The following is a 17892-nucleotide window of genomic DNA, read 5'->3' on the forward strand; positions in this document are numbered from 1 at the left end:
AAGGAATTATAACTACAACTTTCTCTTAAGATACTTGCAGGAAAACAAAACAAAGTGCAAAAAGCCAGAATCTATTCCAAAACACTTACCTTATTGGGCTGTTCTCATCAGAGGGCACTGTAATCACCTCAGCCTTATACACATTGCTTTTCTTCAAATACTGCCTGCTTGCCTTTGGTGTGGAAGTCTGTAGAGGCCACACACTTTCATTCTCAGAACAGGTACCTCTCATCCTGGTTTTTTTGGGTGTAATAGTTTTGGATGTGTCAGTTTTCTTCTGCCTTAAGCTCCTCCTCAACTCATTCACTGTTGGACTAGATGAAATTCTTACATCTAAGTTACTTTCCTTCATCTGATCATTACCTACTGATTCTTTATCTTCATTATAATCGCTAGTACTTGAATGACATTTTTCCTTAGCTCCCAAAGCCTTGTTTCTTTTGCTTCCCTTTCTCTGAAACTTTTTAGGTCTTTTGTTTTTACTTCTGTTGTTTTCAGGACTAGAATGCATGCGTTTGTCCACATCATCTTCTGATAGCCCACCTTCTAATGCCTTATTTAAAACATTGTCACCCTCAGGGCCTTTTCTGTCTTTTGAAGACTTTCCAATTACTTGCTTTGCTTTCCCAGGTGCCTTTTTAACTCCACTTTTTCTTACATCTGATGTTGGTTGCCTAAACGCTTTCATGAACTGATGCCTTTCTTCCAGAGTAGATTTCATCTTCAAAGAATCGGATCCTGCAGTCTCTAGTATAGCTAACTCCAATTCCTCTTCCTCAATGACTACATTAGATTTTCTTTTCTGAGTAACCTGCTCGGTTTGTTCACTCTCCAGAAGAGGTGGGCTGCCTTCTTCTTCTACATAGACTTTCTGCTTCAAAAAAATGGAAGCTATCTTCTTAGAACCTTTTTGCTCATTACGTAAAGAAGTTGATTTGGGAGGAATGGAATGAACTTGTGCAAGAACAGTTACTGTTCTCAGTGGTAGCTGCTGAGATCCCTCACACTTCTCAGGGTCACTAGCAGTACCACTTTGGTCCATTTCATTTACTGTAACAGAACTGCCCAGCGTTGGCTTTGTGCCTTCTTCAATATCCTCAACATAGTTTTCTCCTTGGCTTTTCAAGAAGTCCTCAAACGACACTGTTACTATACTGTCATTTGCCTGAGATGTCTTATCATCTGTATGGACTTCAAAACTTGAGTCACTAATAACAGCAACACATTCCGCCACTTCAGGAGATACCTTCTTTTTCTTATCTTTAGTTTCTTTTCTACACTTTTCATTCAGCTGGTTCTCAAACGAAAAACTTCCAGGCAAATCCACATTTACTTTGTTCTTCCTTTTCCTTGTTTTTCTTATCCTATTTTTTGTTGCATCTATTTCAGGACCAACTTTATCACTTTTAACATAGATGTCTGCATCTGAGAAATTCTCACCTTGCTTATTACCTTCAGCTAATTCTCCTCCACCTTTCTGGTCACCTAAAGCACAGGCAGCTATGAAATCATCACTGTCTTCTTTTAGCCTCGTTGCTCCTACGCTGTCATCACAGTTAATTTCTATTACACATTCATTCTCCAATTCTTTCATCTCTCTTCGCTTATTATTTAGATGAGCTCTCTTCCTTTTCCTCTTCAGCTTTGAGGGTGCTATATAACAATCCTGATCATCACTGAACTCCACTGTAATTTCCCCAGCTACTGCTGGAGCTTTCTCAGCTGCAGACGTCTTTTTAAAGTAATCCAATATATTGTTGGCTTTTGGAGGTGACGATGCTTTACCCCCTGCTTTTGCTAATGGTGAGAAATATCTTGTGATTGTTTCCACGTCTTCCTCTCGCCGTTTCTTGCGTGGCTATAAGAAAAAAGCTCCACGTTAATCCTGGCTATTAAAACCTTGCAAAGATGTGGTATGACTAAATCAGACATGGAATCCAAGTTCGTGCAGTGACGCCTGGAAGACAACGAACTTATGTGGGTCCCCGCACACACCGCTCGACCCCGTCCTCCCAAACCTCCCCAGCTCGAAGTGACGGAGCTGCTGATTCACAACAGCAGAACGACCCCATTCCGACCCCGGCACCTCCAGCGCATTAGGGGCCGTCAGCGCAGCCCTGCGGCCGAGGCTGGGAGCAGCTCGGCTCCTCCGGCCCCACGGCGGGGCGACACCGGCGCGGAGCTCCTGCCGGGACGGCGAGGGCACACAGAACCACGGGAAGGAAACGGCTCCGCCGAGCAGGCCGCGCAGAACGAAGCGCAGCGCACCGCAGCACACAGCTGGAACACCGCCCGTTCCCGAGCAGGCGGCTCAGCTCGCGGACCCGCCGCACTCGGCCACCGCCACCAGGAGCGCTCCCGGCCCCTCGGCGACCTGGCCGTCCCGGTGCGGCCCGACCCCAAGCGCGACCGCACTCCTCCCCGCCACACACCTGCACGTCGCCGTCCCTTTCGGGGAGAGAGGCGGCCGCCGCGGCCACGGCCAGCCTGCCCACCATACCCCGGGTGCTGCGGGGCGCGGAGCGCTCAGGCGCAGCGGGAGGCGCGCGCTGCTGCCATGGAGCGGCCCCGCCGCGGCCCAATGGCCGCCGCCTGACAGACGCGGGCAGAAAAGCGCGCGCGGGACGGAATTCGGACCTGCGCGCGGAAGGGGGCGGCGCTACGGTGGCCCACGTGACCCACGCGCTCCGCCAATCGCCGTCCGCGTTTTGCTGTCACGTGAGCCCGGCTCGAGGCCGGCCGCTCCGGCCCCACCCTCGCGGCTCCGGTCACGTGCCGGGGGGAGCCGCGCCCGCCACCGCGGTCCGCCGCCGGCGGGCGGGTTTTGGCGCCGCGGCGCGCGGAGCGGCGGCCGCGTGACGTCACGGCACCGACACGCGAGGCGCCGCCCCCCTCCCCCCCACGCCAGACCGCGTCAATGACCGCCGCTCCGCCCCGCCGCGCTTCCCGCCCCGCCCGCGGATGTGGGGCCCTTCCGGGGGCCCGCCCGCCGCCGCGGCTGCCCATGGAGGCCGAGGCCGAGGCGCGGCTCCTGCTGCAGGAGGCTCGGGAGAGCATCGAGGCGGCGCGGAGCTACCGGCGGGAGCTGCAGCAGCGGCTGCGGGGGCTGCACCAGGCGCGGCAACAGGTGGGCGGGCGGCCGGGCTCCTTCCGTCAGGCGGAGCGCCGCGAGGGGCCGTGAGGGGGCGGGGGCGGTGCGTGGCGAGGCGCGGCGGGCCGGGGGGCGGTGGTCGCGGCTGCCGCGTGGGGCGTCCTCGGGGCTGTGGCGCGGCTGGGTGACGTTCCGACACGGGGATGTGCGCGACGTTCCCAGCCGGGCGCGGTCCGGTGCGCGTGAGATCCGCCTCGGTGCCGTCGGGGCCGTGGAATACCGAAATAAACGGGCTTTATCCCGAACCCCGCCGTGCGGCCGTACCGCTGGGCTGGCTCCGCGCTCTCCCGTGCCGCGCGGGTCCGCCTGCAGGCGGCGCTGTGGGCCGGGCGGCGGCTCTGTGAGTGGGGATCCCTTCGTGCCCCCCGAGCGCCGCGCTTCCTTTTCTGTGAGACGCCGGCAGAGCCGGGAAGCCGAGCTGTGCGGCGGTTCGGAGAACGACCTGAAGAGGAAATGCGCTTCGCTTAGCCGGAGGGCTTCCTGCGATGGCTGCCGGTAGTTGCGGGGCTGTTAGGCGTAGCGATGTGCACGGCGCAGCGCTTCCGCATCTGCACGGAGTAGAAGCGCCCAGAGGAAAATATTTCTGATTTTGTGCCTTGGTCCGGGGTGCCCAAATGCGTTTGCTTCCCTAAAAATCAGATCCGGCACGTTTGCCAGCGTCGCGATAAATGCGTGTAGGAGCTTCTGTGCTCTGCCCCTCCCCAATCCCGGCCCGACCTGCTGGCCCCGCAGCATCACCGGCAGCAGCCACGCGGGTCGGGGGGCTGTTCAAAGTGGTTGAAAAGAGAAGAGCTTCAAAGGGACTTCAGAAATGCAGTGAAGGGATGAGAGTGCGTCTGTGTAGATCTTCGTGCAGTTATGAGGAGCGACCTTCAGACTTTTCTGACCAGAAGAATTCCTTGGCTGCAGTAGGAATAATCTAATTTGCACGTAGCTCAAGCTTCAGCAGTTAATTTCGATGTGCTCAGCTCCTGTGCCCTTCCTCTTGTCCAGACTCGTTTCCTTGCCTCCTCCCCTCTGTGCCTGCACTGTGCATAACAGCACTCTTTTACTGACTGCTCGTGAGCTTTTTTTTAAAGCTGAATGCAGAAATTTTAATGCACAGATGAAGTGGCTCAGAGAAATACAAGATGTGAATGCTCTTTGTCCTGAATCCTTCTTTTTACCCGAATTTAGATCAGAGAAAGTGCAACATTGACCAGAGATGTACTTGAGCAACATTTTAATGATTTAAAAGGGACCCTAAAGAAGCTGTTGGATGAGCGACTGATGTCACTGCTGCAGGAAGTGGATACTATAGAACAAGACAGCATCAAACCACTGGATGAATGCCAGAAGCTAATAGAGCATGGAGTCAGCACAGCTGATGATCTGCTCCGGGAAGGTAAGGCAGGACCTGTGCTGTGTCTTAGTTCTGCCTTCCAGCGTGTCTTCTCTCAAAGTCAGGAGTGTTCCTGTTAAAGTCAGCATATTTAGCTTGTTCTGCATTCCTCTCGAATGAAATGTTAAAAAGAGATTAAACTTGGGTAGGTTCATGAGAAGTTACCTCCTGTTTTAATTTCACTCCACTCCTGGGCTGTTGCCCTTTCCTAAGGACTGAGAGCATCTGCTTTTGGGCACAAGCCTTGCTTGCAGGAGCATCCTGCAGCCTGCCACTCTAGAATGAACGCATCACACTGCTTTGAAACAAAGTACATCTTGGGTACCAAAATGACAAATTGTTTTTCTGGTCTTATTAAATTAACAACTGACTCCAGTAGAATTTCAGTTGAGAAAAAACGTCAGTCCTGTGTGAGGATAAACTTCATCTGTGGTGGACCAATAGTTCTTACTACAGAATGAAATGGAAATGACTTAATGCTCAGCTGAGTGACTGAATGTCTGTAACTGACAGAGTCACCTGTAGCTTATTGGAACAGCAACTGAAGTAAGGATTGTTTTTTCCCTAATAAATGTGATTATGTTACCAACAGTGTGGAGAATTGTGAGGAGTGGACTGGTCACTATGTGGGAAAGGTTTCTCCAATATTATGACAAAATGAGACACGTGGAATATCAGTGTAAGGGCCAGTTGGTCTGGATGGTCTTGAAGGTCCTCTCCTGCTGAACTCTTCTGTTCCAAGTTTGTACCATGCTGATGCTGAGCACCTCGCTAGAAAGGAATGCCACTCTTGACCATTCTGCCTGCATTGTAGAACCCAGTGGCAGCATGTCTGAGCCATGGCTGTGTTGGCAGTTTCCTTGCATTGTTCTCATGTCTCAGCTTAAGTTTTCTTTTAGCATGGTCTCGGTTTCATGAACTGACGTGAATTGTGCAGTCTCCCATGGTAGGAAACTTGCACTGAGATGTGAGTTTAGTGCTTAAAAAACATGCTGGTTTGACAGCTCTGTGATCCCTGTTCACAAGAATAGTGACAAACTTTAGGAAGGAATGTACTGGTTTATTTCTGGCACAGCTGGCAATCACCTTGCTTGTGTTCTGCACCTCAGCTTAATGAAGGGTGGTGACAAAGATGGCTGCTTATATCGCTTTGTCAGATCTCACAGGAGCCTGATGAGCTGAGCCTTTCCTTGCTGTGGCTCTGTAACACGGCTAAGGCATGTCATTAAAATGAGCAGAGATTGCCTGTGAGTCAGAAAAGAGTTTAGCTGCACGTTTATGAAATCTCTTGCTGCCAATTATGACATTTGCGTTTTGTTAGAGATTTGCAATGTTTGTAATCCTCCATTTGGAATGTGCAGTGAGCTGCTTGTGTTGTGAATTACCATAAAGTCATCAGGTGGATCATGCATCTCTGCGAGCTGAAGTGTGGGACACTACTTGATATGGAAAGCCCATGGTGAGGTTTCTGTTCATCTGCACACTTCAATCCATGGATTACTTCATTCATTATGATAATACTGACCTTACTTTGTAGCAAAGAGAACAATGGTTGAAATACTTGTTTGCTTTTAAGCTCTTGCTTTATGTCTTCTTTGCTCAGAGAAGGTATTCTGCCTCTTGTTTTAAAGTGGATGGAGAAAAAGATTAAGAATTCTGGTTTCTGGCATCTGACTCCAGTTTTGCTTCTGTCTGAGACCCGAGGCAAATTATTACATGCTACAGATGTGTCTGCAGGAAGCTTGAGAGCTTCAGATGTTGCTACGTAGGCTTTATGATGTTAACTATAATTGTATTTTCTAGCTGAGCGTCTAGCAAAAATGCTGAGAATGCTTCATGTTTAATTGGCTGTTCGTGTCAGAGCTCGTTATTCTTCGAAGCAAAGAATGCCTTTCTTGGACATTTTTCTCATTAGGAATATTTTTACCATTTGATTCCAGGAGAGAGTGCAATCTGTGGAGATGTGGAACAACATAATGAAAAACTTTGCAGCTTTACAAAAAAAGCTTTACATATTCAGCTAGATAGGTAAGATACTGTCATCCTGAGCTGGTCTGAGGCAGTGGCACGTGTGCTGGTCCTGAGTAGCAGTTCTCTTATCCTTTGAAACCAACCCCCTCCGTTCCCCTGAGAGATTTACCCAAGCTGTTACTGTCCTCCTTACTTCATAGTGTTTCCCTGGGGTTGGCAGTCACCAGATGAAGTAGTTTTCAACCCACGTGTGCTCTGCAGCAACACGGGCTGTTTGTCTGTCAGTGGTGGAACCGCTCCCTGTGGAGCAGCCTGTGTTTCAGTGTTTACTGAGAAACAGACGGTCTGGTTGGGGCTGGGTGATTTCCGAGTCTCTACATTTGAATTGCACACGCCAATTCCTGCAGCTGTTCTCTCTTTGCAAAGTCTGCACAGATTAAAGTGTGTGGACAAAACATACATTTGTAGAAGTTGGCTCCTTTCACTACAGCAAACTTTCCTTTCTCAGCTTACCAGAAGTGCCCTCGTTGGTCGATGTGCCCTGTTTGTCTGCCCAGCTGGATGACTGTCTTCTTACTATACTGAGAAATCAGATATTCAGACATGGGACTGTAGCCTCTCGCCCACCTGTACAATTAGAGGAATTTGTTGAGAAGCCTGGAGGCATTTTAGTCCGATGGTGTAAGGTAGGTAAAGAATCCGGGGTGAAAATCATTCAGACTTCAGCTTTCTTGAAAGAAACTTAACAAAGCCACTTTCCTCTGGATTTTCTTGTGCCTTCAAAGGAATACTGCACTCCAGTGTGGAGTTAGAAACTTCAGAAGAGATTTTTATCCCAGTGGCCACATTTAAAAGCAAGGTAGCGTAGCGATGTTGTGTTTGGTGCTGAGGTTCGTGTCTGCCCGACAGGTCACCTCTGCCAGGTGGTGCACCAATGCTCCTGGGCTGTGTGCTCCCCTTCCCTGTCTATGGAAGAGTCTGGAGGAACAGCTGGAAATGCTGCCTGCCTTTTCTCCCTGTGCTTAAACCAGCACTGGAAGGGCTTCCTTTATGTACTCTTCCCACTAAACAAGCCAATAGTGATGTGTCTGTGATGATGTCAAACAAACAGGACTGAGGAATCATGGTGTGGGTGTTGAAGAGATGTGATTCCCACGGAGACCATTTGTGCTGCAGCACTGTGGTTCTCTTGAAGGGCAGCAAAGCTAAGTGCTGTCATTGAGGCTGGCCTTGGTTGCTGGGTGCTGCTGTCTTTCCCCTTCTGAAGACACTTTAGCAGACCAAAGATTATCATCCACACACCTCACCTAACCTGTTGTTAGGCTTATATACCTAAACTTGTTGGGGTTCTTATGGAAAGTGAATAGAAAGAGAAAAAAATAATAATATTGGCATTAGCTGCTCAGGTGGTCTCTCTTTGATATACAGAAAGGTTTTTTGTTAAATCATTGCTGTGCTCTGGTGTGGTTCAGTTGTTGCTGTACAGCTCTGTGCTCGTGGCAGCACTGAACATGCTTTGTTCCAGCAGCAGCCAGCTGTCAGGCTGTGCCTTGGCAGGGAGATGGGTTCTGAGTGTAAAACCATAGGTGCTGCTGTCACACACAGCTGATCTTTCTGTGCCAAAAGGAGTGCTCTGAATTCGGCCATGTTTCAGTGGTCATGGAGCCTTTGTGAAAAAAGCCTTTTGATTTAGAGATACCAAAGAGTTGGAAGCCATTCCCTGAACTGTTCACAAAGGACAGGTGTGAACTCTCCTCGCTGTTAAAAGCTGTCAATGAATTTCCCATCCAAATTTGTGTTTGGTTTCAGCTTTTGCTCTGCTAGGCTGCAAAGCGTTGTGTTACGTGTTTCTTCTGTAGCTACTTTTAAACTGTGTTCACAGCATTCTTCTTTCTTTCAGTTGGTTTGGACACTGATTTTGTTTTCAATGAGGAATGCTTTCTGCTCTTCATTACCTAGTGACTCTGAACTGCCTTTGCTGACTGCCTGCAGTGCTGTTGCTGTGCTTCAGAGCTGCAAGAAAAGCAAGAGCAGCATCTCTTACTAATGTGGGAAATGTTTCTCTAGGTGGATGATGACTTTGTACCACAAGATTACAGGCTGCAATATCGTAAGAGCACTGCCAGTCACTTTGAAGATGTGTATGTCGGCTCAGAGACAGAGTTCATAGTGCTGCACATTGATCCTAACGTTGATTACCAGTTCAGAGTCTGTGCCCGAGGAGATGGACGGCAGGAGTGGAGCCCATGGAGCGTTCCTCAGACCGGCCGCACCTCGCTGGTTCCCCACGGTATTCTTTCACTGCTGCTCATCTGCTGCCTGTGTCATTGGTGCAGCACTCCTGGAGGCCTATGGCTGGCTTATGGGTGTACTTCCTGTACGATTTTGGGGTTTCCTTCCCTACGATTTATGTCTGTAACGTGTGGTGAGCTGTCTGTTCTTTCATCCTGGAGGTTATTCTGTAGTTAACTTGGATTTCAGCTCTGTAGTGTGAGTTGGTGAGCAGTTTGAGCTTAGCCTCGGCAAGCAGCAGCCAGCCAGTGCTTGCAGACCAGAAGTGATGGTTTCTTTCCTCATCTCTCATCCCTACCCAAGCATTCTGTGATGACCCGCAGTCACATAATGAGTTCTTCTGTCTGGAGAGAAAAGCCCTCAGTTTTCATTTTCAAATTTCTAAATGCAGTGGTTCATAAAGGTTTACCTACGAGATTGCTGTAAAGAGTGAAGCTCTGCTGAACCCTGTGAGCTGGAGAATATTTTCTGTGATTGTAGGGGATTGTAGGCAAAAACAGCCCCTGTGCTTTATGTAGCTTAAGCTTCCTAGGAGTGAACTGAGTGGATGTTGTGAGTGTTTTGCACAGGCAGCAACTGATCTGCTTGAGTTCATGCTTCTGTTTTGTTGTTTTTGTTTCTTTGAAGAATGGACAGCTGGCTTGGAGGGGTACAGCCTGAGCAGCCGGAGAAACATAGCGCTTCGCAATGATTCTCAGTCCTGTGGTGTGCTCTACTCCAAAGCTCCTACTTATTTCTGTGGGCAGACGTTAACGTTCAGGCAAGTACCTTCTGACCAGCTGTTGTTTGGTGCATCCACTGTGTTCCTTCTGTACTCTGTTGTATTTGAATTGCATGTAAACCTGAGTCGTGATCCATGTTTGAGTTCTCACATCAGCTCAGCCCTAATGGAAGCGAGGTGTCTGTGTCTGAGCTTCCTTCTTTTCACTTCTACCTCCAGGCCATAAGAAAACACCAAATGTTTTTGTAGGACCTGCACCCACCTGGAGCAGAGGCTGGAGTGAACTCTGAGGGGTGGTAGAACATGGCCTCTGCTGAGCAAACACTGTGGGATGTTGAGCTTTTGTTGTTTTGCAGCACCTATAACTGAGAGGTCAAACACCAGCAGAGACTCACTGAGTCCTTTTAGCTTTGGGCCCAGGGGTTCTTTTTTTTGCAGACTGTGTGTTTTGTTGACTTTGGCTGGCAAAATGTTTTACCAGGTCAGGTAAGAATTAGAGTTGCACTGATGTCTTTAATCTCTGATATAATGAGTGTTGACCAAATTCTTGTTCACAACTGGCCTGAGGAACTCTTGAGTGCAGAGCCTCTTGAGGCTTTGGAGCCTCAAACTTTTCATTTCCTATAGAAAGAAATTAAAATCCCTGGCAGCTCTGTTGCATTGCTGAGATGGTGCCATTTAATGGGGTACCAGGAACTTCCTTTTGGAAATGTTGGTTGTAATTACAGACCTCACAGACTGAAGCTTTATTCCAGCTTTCTCTTGGTTAAATAAAACTACTTGCTGTACAGTAGGCAGCCCCCAGAGGCAATTTAAGTTCATGATATATGGAGCAGTGTTTCGTGTCTCCCTTCCTGATAATGAATTACCTTGAGGTGGTTGATGGTATGAGGATGTATTCGGTTGCCCTGTCTGAGGTGGGATAAAAAGACCAAAAGCTTTCATTTGAAATCTGTTGCTAGTTTTAACATCTCTTGGCTCAGAAGTGCCCGTGAAATTAAAGGCAGAACGTTGAGGTTTCAGGCCAGTGTCTGGTTCTGTTTCAGACCAGTGTCTTTTATCTTCTTTTATTGGTAGCACATGAGCAGTTTTTACTTTGCAGTTTGGCTGTGGACTCCTCTCCAAGACGAGATTGTTTCAGGATGGCAAAGCACTAACAAGCACATGTCCCTGTGTACTGTAATGACACAGATGTTAAGATTGAAGACAACCTCAAAACTCAGTTGTGTTCCTCTTCCAAAGTTCCAGAGCAGCTTCTGGTTTCCAAGTGTGTGAGATTTTGCCAGGCAGTGAAATGCTTGGTGCTTGGCTTCCTCCATCTGCTGAAATGAAATTTATTCACAGGGGGATAGGCAGCTTGCAAACCAAATAAGCAAGGTTCATGTTACAGATGTTTGTGAAGCAGCTTTGTGCATTCAGGACATAGGAATATCGCATCAGTGAGAAGGGAAGCTGTGATAAATGCAGTGATTTTGAAAAGGACGACTGCTTGAGTTTTCCTCTGCGGTGAGGCCTCTGAACAGGCTGGAGGAAAACATCATTGCTTTAAGTGAAGACTCATCCTGTCCCTTGGCAGCCTTCAGGAGCTGCCTTTAGGGAAGACAGCATTTCTGCACGGGGGCCGGCTCTGCTCTGTCCCTCAGGTTTCTCCTTGCTGCTTTGTGTTAGCTCCGTGAAGTCAGGAGGTGGGCAGGGAGGGCAGCCCTGCTGCAGGGAGGCTGGGCGCGATGCTCAGTGCGGCCGCAGCCTGGATTCAGGGCTGCTCTGCCTCAGAGCAGGCTGCGTCCTGCTGCTCGTGTGATGCTTTGTCCTTCCTGCTGCTGATCCCGGTTACTTTTACAGTGCTGTGCAGAAAAGGGTGCATGTAAATGAGGAAGTGAGGTGCAGATTGGTAGGATACAACTCTTGCTTTTTAATGGATCTGTATGTATGCTTTTTGGTTTTTTGGGGTCATTCTTGGGTTGCAAATAAATGTGCAGACAGATGACTCAAGAAACTCTTCCTTACCTGGGGATGGAATTAATTAACATCACCTTGTGCACAAAAGCACGCCTTTCTAGTGGCTGTACGTAAAACTTCACTTATTGCTTGAAATAGAGAACGGGGTACCAAAATGAACTCAGAAGTTTCATTTTAGGAAAACACTGTGGGTCACTTCCATACTGAAAGCTCTCTGGGTAGCTGAACTCGTCTGTTTTGCTTTGCTTTGCAGCACAAGGCTCTTGCTATCGAGTGAGTTCCCAGGGGACTGAATAACCTATGTGTGCAAAAGTAAAGCATGCTTCCAATTTTATCTTCCCTGTTGGTCACGAGTTAACCCACTGTGTGCTGCTCTATGGCCCAGCTTAATTTTCAGTGCTTAAAAGTTTCTGCTTGAGATTTTATATTTTTTGATGACAGCAATCAGGAATCGCTACTGCTTTCTCTTAAACTGTAAAACAAACAAAAAGACAACAGAAAACAAAAAAAACCCATAGTTTTACTTCCAAGGAAAGACCAGCTGAGTTTCTGAGTTCTCAGAGCCTCTTTGGGCTCCCAGAAGTAGATTTAGTACCTCTCAGAAATGGCCGTGCAGAGCAGAGGACCCAGGTAGAGAAGCACTGTTTGGGGCACAGACTGCAGCCTCACTCAGCTGCTGGAGCCCCGGGCAGCTGCAGCCCAGGCCCTTTGCACCACTTGTCTGCTTTTTCTTGGGAGACTTTCCCAGGACCAAAATCCAGCTGAGCAGAAGCCAGATGGTCAGTGCTCTCCCAGGCATTACTCTTGATGTCAATTTGTACCAAGCTGATTTACTTCTTAAACAAAACAACAGAAACACCACCAGCAGAACGTCAACCTTCCCCACAACCTATTCAGAACAGGATGTAGCAGAGCTCAACAAAGCTGTTTTAATTAAAGCTCATCAAATACTTGCTGAAATCTCATTTTTCCATAAGATGACGTTGACCAGGATGTCAGTGACTGGTTTTGCACTTAGTGTCCAATTCTTAAGATGTGTTTCATGAAAATCATTTCAAAAGACCCCAAGGTGCGACAGCAGGGAATTTTTTAGAAAACAGCAGTGGAAATTTGTATGGAATAGCAGAGCAGCACTCAGCAGAGCTGTGGGGAAGGCTGCCAGCAGTGCTGGTCACGCTGTAGAGATCTCTCCTAAAGGCTGGATGAATTTGGAGAGAGCCCTGGAGCAAAGGGCAGAGGGCTGACGTGGCAGGGCAGTGCTGTGTGGATTTCATTGTATGTTTTGGTGTAAAGCTTTGGGGTCTGACTTGACTTTTTGCCTGCTAGAATTGAAACCGTGGGACAGCCTGACAGACGGGACAGCCTGGGAGTGTGCGTGGAGCAGCAGAACGGCTACGATTCTCTGCAGCGAGATAAAGCTGTGTGCATTAGCACAAATGGTGAGTCTGAGTCACAGGGCTGAAGAACGCGACCCATTTTTCTCCCCCAAAACCTCAGCACCTCGTCCTTCGTGCCCCTGGAGAACACAGGAGCACCTTCACACACATTTCACGTGTCTGTTCTGCTCACAGTTAAAACCCTTTCTGAAATCTCAGGTTTTCTTGCGCCTTCTGCACGCAGTTCCTGCAGCGTGTTTGACGTGGCAGAAAGCAACATGGCAGGACGGCCTTTCACTTTCGTTTGCCTGCAAAAATGAGAAATAATGTTTGATCCCTTGATTGTTTCAGGGGCAGTTTTTGTAAATGGAAAAGAGATGACAAACCAACTGCCTGCCGTCACTTCTGGATCGACTGTAACGTTTGACATGGAAGTTGTGCAGCTGGGGCCTCCCAGCACCGAGGGGGGAAGCTTCAAGCTGAGAGTAACCATCAGCTCTAACAACAGGGAAGTGGTCTTTGACTGGGTGCTGGATCAGTGCTGCGTCTCTCTGTACTTTGGATGTTCCTTTTCATACCCAGGCTGGAAAGTGCTGGTGTTTTAACAGCTCAGGAGAGTGAAGATTCTCGCTGTAATGCGTGCTGTCACAACCTGGGCTTCCAGCCGTTTTATATCAATCTTTCTACTACTTGAACTCCACTATATTGTACTCCTGCTGGATTCATTTCAAAAAATAATTGTGAAACAGTGGATTTGTTACTCTGGAAAAGGTCGAACAGGCAGTTACATAGACAATTGAAAGCAAGTTTAAAAAGCAAGACTTTTGTTTTTTTCCTCCAGACTTGACTTTTTTTTTTAATCAGTATTTCATTGTACTCTAGGCTCAGGGTACGCTTGTTGTATGAAATTAACTTTGCTTAATGCTGCTGTTCTGTGAAATAAGCCTGTAAACTTTTAGGGAGTTGGAGGTAATGGACCAAAGTTGTATTTATGCCACTCCTGAAAAGAGCAGAGCATTTAGAGCAGCGATGCTCTGCTATGCTTCCTTGTATGCAATGCTGCCGTCAGAATAAGGACAGACAGCAGGTCCTGCAGGCCACAGCAGCTTCTTCTATGCACGGTACTGTTCACTCCTCCAGAACAAGGATGTCTGAGCCATGGTGTTTGTTCAGATATGGAGCTAATCTGTTCAATGTCTCACTCACGTGCCTTATTTCCAGGTATTTCTGCATTGTTTTCTGTACTGTCACTTGGAACGTGGTTTCTAGAGTAGTTCCACAGTGATGCTTACAGCCCCAGCTCAATGCTGACACTTGTCACATGCACCAAAACCTACAGGAGGACAGTTACCTTATCTGGTCTGAATGTCTTTCCTGGTTATACTTTGTAGCCTAATCCGAGCAAATCTTGGGGATTTGGTACTTTTGTTTGACAGGTAGATGGAAGGAAGCTGTGATTCTTCACAGAGCCCTGCGCAGTGCAGAGGCCACTTCCTTTCTATTGCACTGAGCAGCTGTTCCCACGTGTGGGATTCCCACAGGTGCACAAACTGTGTGCTCAGCTGCTCCAGGCAGGCTGGGGCTGCAGGCAGAGCCCACGGCACAGACTGAACCTGGGGCAGGCAGGGCAGAGCAGATGGCACCAAATCTCTCTGTAGTAGAGATACAGGATTAATTGAAACTGTGCATAAAATTACCAGTATTCCCCAGAAGAATCAAATAAGATTTATAAGGATGAGCTTGTCAGACAGGTTATTTGGTCAAAAGATGGAATTGTGATACTGCTGGATTCAAGGAGTATTTTTAAATAATGCTCATCAAGGACCTTAAAGCAGACTTTCTTACCTCAAGTATGTGAGATTAGTAATATATATATTTTTAATAACACCTAGACAATCATTCTGCCCTTTTTCTTCAGTTTCAACATGCCATATTACCCCTAATGCTGGCATAAATGGATTGGAATGGCATCCCCCCATTTGCACCCTCAGTACAAAAAGATCAGCTGTCCTGCCTGTGTTTTTCTGCTAACATCTGTGAAAGGGAACTGCAGAAAAGGAGAATGGTGGCCGGTAATACAGCTTAGAAAAAACCATGGGTTGATTCAGATAGATGGAAAGTAGAAGTGGATTGGATTTTACTATTAAGGGTGGAAGAGTGGACACCTGCAGGTAAGACTGATCTGTGCAAGCAAGGAAAAGCCCACTGTATTGTCCACTTCTCGAGCAAAACTATTTCAGTGTTAGGGAGTAGAAAGATACTTGCATATGCTGTACTTCCAGTATTCCTTTTACCTAGTGTGAAGAATGTTGCTAACAGTGCTGCGTCCCGTCTGCCATCTCAAATATTGTTCTTTTGCTGTAGCCACAAAGGTTGAGCAGAGGTTCCAGCTGAGTCAGTGCTGCTCAGAGGCTGGCGGTGCTGCAGTCGCAGTCAGTCGTGCTCCGGTGGGACGATTCGGTAACTTTACCTGTAAGAGTCCAGGGGTCAGGTACAAATTCCAAGTCAGTACTGTGACTGAAAACTAAAATAGCAGATACCTGCACTTGTGAGGAGCCAGCAGCTCAGGTACCTCCCACCTGCTTTGTGAGGGTCTGGTCAGACTTGATGTTGCTGCTGTTTACCAGCACTGCGGGACATAAAGCTCGAGTTCAGGTACTTCCAGAGATGGAATGCTTCGTTTGTTCAGAGCATAGTTAGCAAGCAGCTGAAGATAACTGTGAAGGGCTGTCCCAGGACGCGCTGCCCCAGGACATCCCTACTGCTCCCCTTGAGAGCTGAGGATGGGAAGACACAATATTCGTTCTGACCTCAGTTTTTACTCCTCGTGACCAGGGCAGCATCCCTGGTGAACTTCTAACTCAGAGGAAGACTAGCTGCCCAATGAGTATTAGGTACTGCTCAGCCACCTCAGAAGCTGTATGCTTAAACCTGGGAAGGGTGAAGAATCCCAGGGCAAGAGAGCTGAGTAATTACATAACAAGGTATCCCAAGAGCCAGAAGAGGCTTGGATTAAAAAGGTTGAAATTCCATTCTTCCTCAGCAGAGTTCAGCTAGATGGAGGACTGGGCCCTTCCTTCACAGCTTTGTCACCTCCAGCTACCAGAGCCTTGCAAGAGAGAGCAAACTGCTTGGGAAGTCCTGGAAGCGTTTTTGAAGCTCGTACGTTCACTTACCTCAACTAAGATGTTTGTGTCGAGTGAAATTTGAATTTTTTTAAATAAAGTTTTATCCCACAGCCGCGTTTGTAAGTTGTGATTGGGGCAAAACTGGGCACGGCTGAGCTCCTCTGATGAGCACAAATGCATTCTGGAGCACTGCAGCTCCCTTGAAGAGCTTCTCCATTTCTCTCATCTTCAGTTCCTCCAAAGTCCCACACAAGTTGTGCAGTTTGTGTACTTGCGTGTAAAACTTACATCTATGGTGATAGCTCTTGCAAACAAAGTTTCTTCCGTATTTTTTTTTGCTTACCAAAGCATTTCTGTCACATTCTCAATATTCTATCACAGCTTATTTGTCTGTTTCACTGCATCTTTTGTCAGATTCATTAATACAGATTTTGGCTCCTGTTACTAAGCAAGCAGCAGTACATCAAGAGAAGTCCCTGCTGAACAGAGTTCTTATTCCCCTAGTTCTGCTTTACCTGCAGCTTGCTCCATTTCTTTGGTGTCCTTCGAAGGCAACACACCTAACTCATGAAACCAGTAAATAAGGAAGCTGACAGCAGAGAGCTCCCATAAATACAGTATTGGTATGAAGGAACCTACTTGAGGTGCTCTGCCTGAGGAGCACAGCTTCAGACCTTCATCAGCAAACTCAGGCCAGCAGATACCACAGCCTTCGAAGGAGAGGCTTCCCTTCACGCAAAGCTTCATGGCCTTGCAAGCATGGGAGAGCAGATCTACGAGGAGCTGGGCCAGCAGGAAGGCCTTCATTCCAGCACTCAGCGATGGCACCGAACTGCTCTGAACACTGAACAAGATCATCAAATTGTCCTCACAGATCAGCTCCCACATTGGCAGAGGTAAGCTGCTCGTTTGCAGCAGGTTACGTGTTTAAGTTTTAAGTGACTCCCCGAGGTTGTGATCGGCACAGTTCAAACTGTGACTGCTTCATCCCAGAAAGCAAATCTCTTCCTCCCATCACAACCCCCTGCTTTTCAAGGGCTGATACAGAAACTATGCTTATGGTGCTCAAGGTTAACAGTATACATTCACCTAATAATTTTGGTGAGAGTATCTAATACACTGAATTCAATATGAAAGTAAAGTGGGTGGTTGCAACTTGGGGTTCAGAGACCAGCTGTGTTAAAATAAGCACCAAAAAACGTACCAGAAATCTGCCATCAGCACATGAAGCTCAGTTAGAACAACAGTTCCAGAGGGCCGCACAACCGATAGCACAGAATCCAGCGGTCACAGCCTGCATCTGAAAATCCCATTCACTTTTAACACAGAAAAAGGGTTTCAGCGTCTGCTCTTCAGCCCCTGCTATTGCAGTGAGCACTGCAACTCACTGCTTAATTCTACAGCACGGAGAGAACAGGGCCTCTGCAATAGGAGATGCACTGTTTGAAACTGCTATCGATTAAATGCAAGTCAAGATCTGCTTGAAACAACTGCTTGCACATGAAGAAACAAAACCCGACTGCTCTTATTTTCCTAGCAGAAAACCGAGCCATAGCTTCACGTGTTGAAGTGCTCACAAGAGCTGCAGGGCAGGAACTTGTGGAGGCCCTCGCACAGAGCAGAGAGCAGCCGGCCGAGTTGCAGGTGAGCACAGGGGCAGCGGAGTCGCAGGGCGCTGCTGGGCCTTTCTGCATGCACACAAAGGAGCAGACAACCAGCGTGGCACGTTTTATATTACTGAACTTTATGTACAAAAGCCGATTTCAAATAAAACATTTAATGTAAAAACAATGGTTCATTTAAACAACTGAACTTGGTTTGTTTTTGCTTTTTTTTTCTTAAACATCTATTGTACCATTCAAATTGTTTAAACCAGCTTACACGGCATCTTCAAAATCTCTCAAAGGTACATA

At 47.8% G+C, this 17892-nt stretch overlaps 2 protein-coding genes across 5 annotated transcripts in view; one reads left to right on the top strand and one right to left on the bottom strand.

The window, feature by feature from the left end:
- The window catches only part of ATAD5 (ATPase family AAA domain containing 5), a 17650-nt gene extending 14007 nt beyond the window's left edge, over positions 1-3643 (bottom strand). For 3 of the 4 annotated variants that reach the window (XM_048965175.1, XM_048965174.1, XM_048965173.1), the window contains exons 1-2: positions 2433-2660; positions 90-1858 (exon numbers count right to left, since the gene is read on the bottom strand). In XM_048965175.1, the coding sequence (XP_048821132.1) occupies positions 90-1858; positions 2433-2498 (1835 nt within the window). In that variant the 5' untranslated portion in view covers positions 2499-2660. Of the gene's footprint in view, positions 1-89; positions 1859-2432; positions 2661-3415 lie in introns of those variants that run through there. The other variant, XM_048965176.1, reaches the window with a different exon arrangement.
- CRLF3 (cytokine receptor like factor 3) lies at positions 2901-17808 on the top strand. Its single transcript, XM_048965196.1, has 8 exons — positions 2901-3127; positions 4328-4535; positions 6473-6560; positions 7012-7189; positions 8571-8793; positions 9423-9555; positions 12802-12914; positions 13203-17808. The coding sequence occupies exons 1-8, from the start codon at positions 2918-2920 to the stop codon at positions 13454-13456; spliced, it is 1407 nt and encodes a 468-aa protein (XP_048821153.1). The 5' UTR covers positions 2901-2917; the 3' UTR covers positions 13457-17808.
- The last annotated feature ends 84 nt before the right edge of the window (positions 17809-17892 follow it).

This window comes from Lagopus muta, chromosome 18, assembly GCF_023343835.1.
Source record: "Lagopus muta isolate bLagMut1 chromosome 18, bLagMut1 primary, whole genome shotgun sequence".
In the NCBI taxonomy this organism is placed as follows: domain Eukaryota; kingdom Metazoa; phylum Chordata; class Aves; order Galliformes; family Phasianidae; genus Lagopus; species Lagopus muta.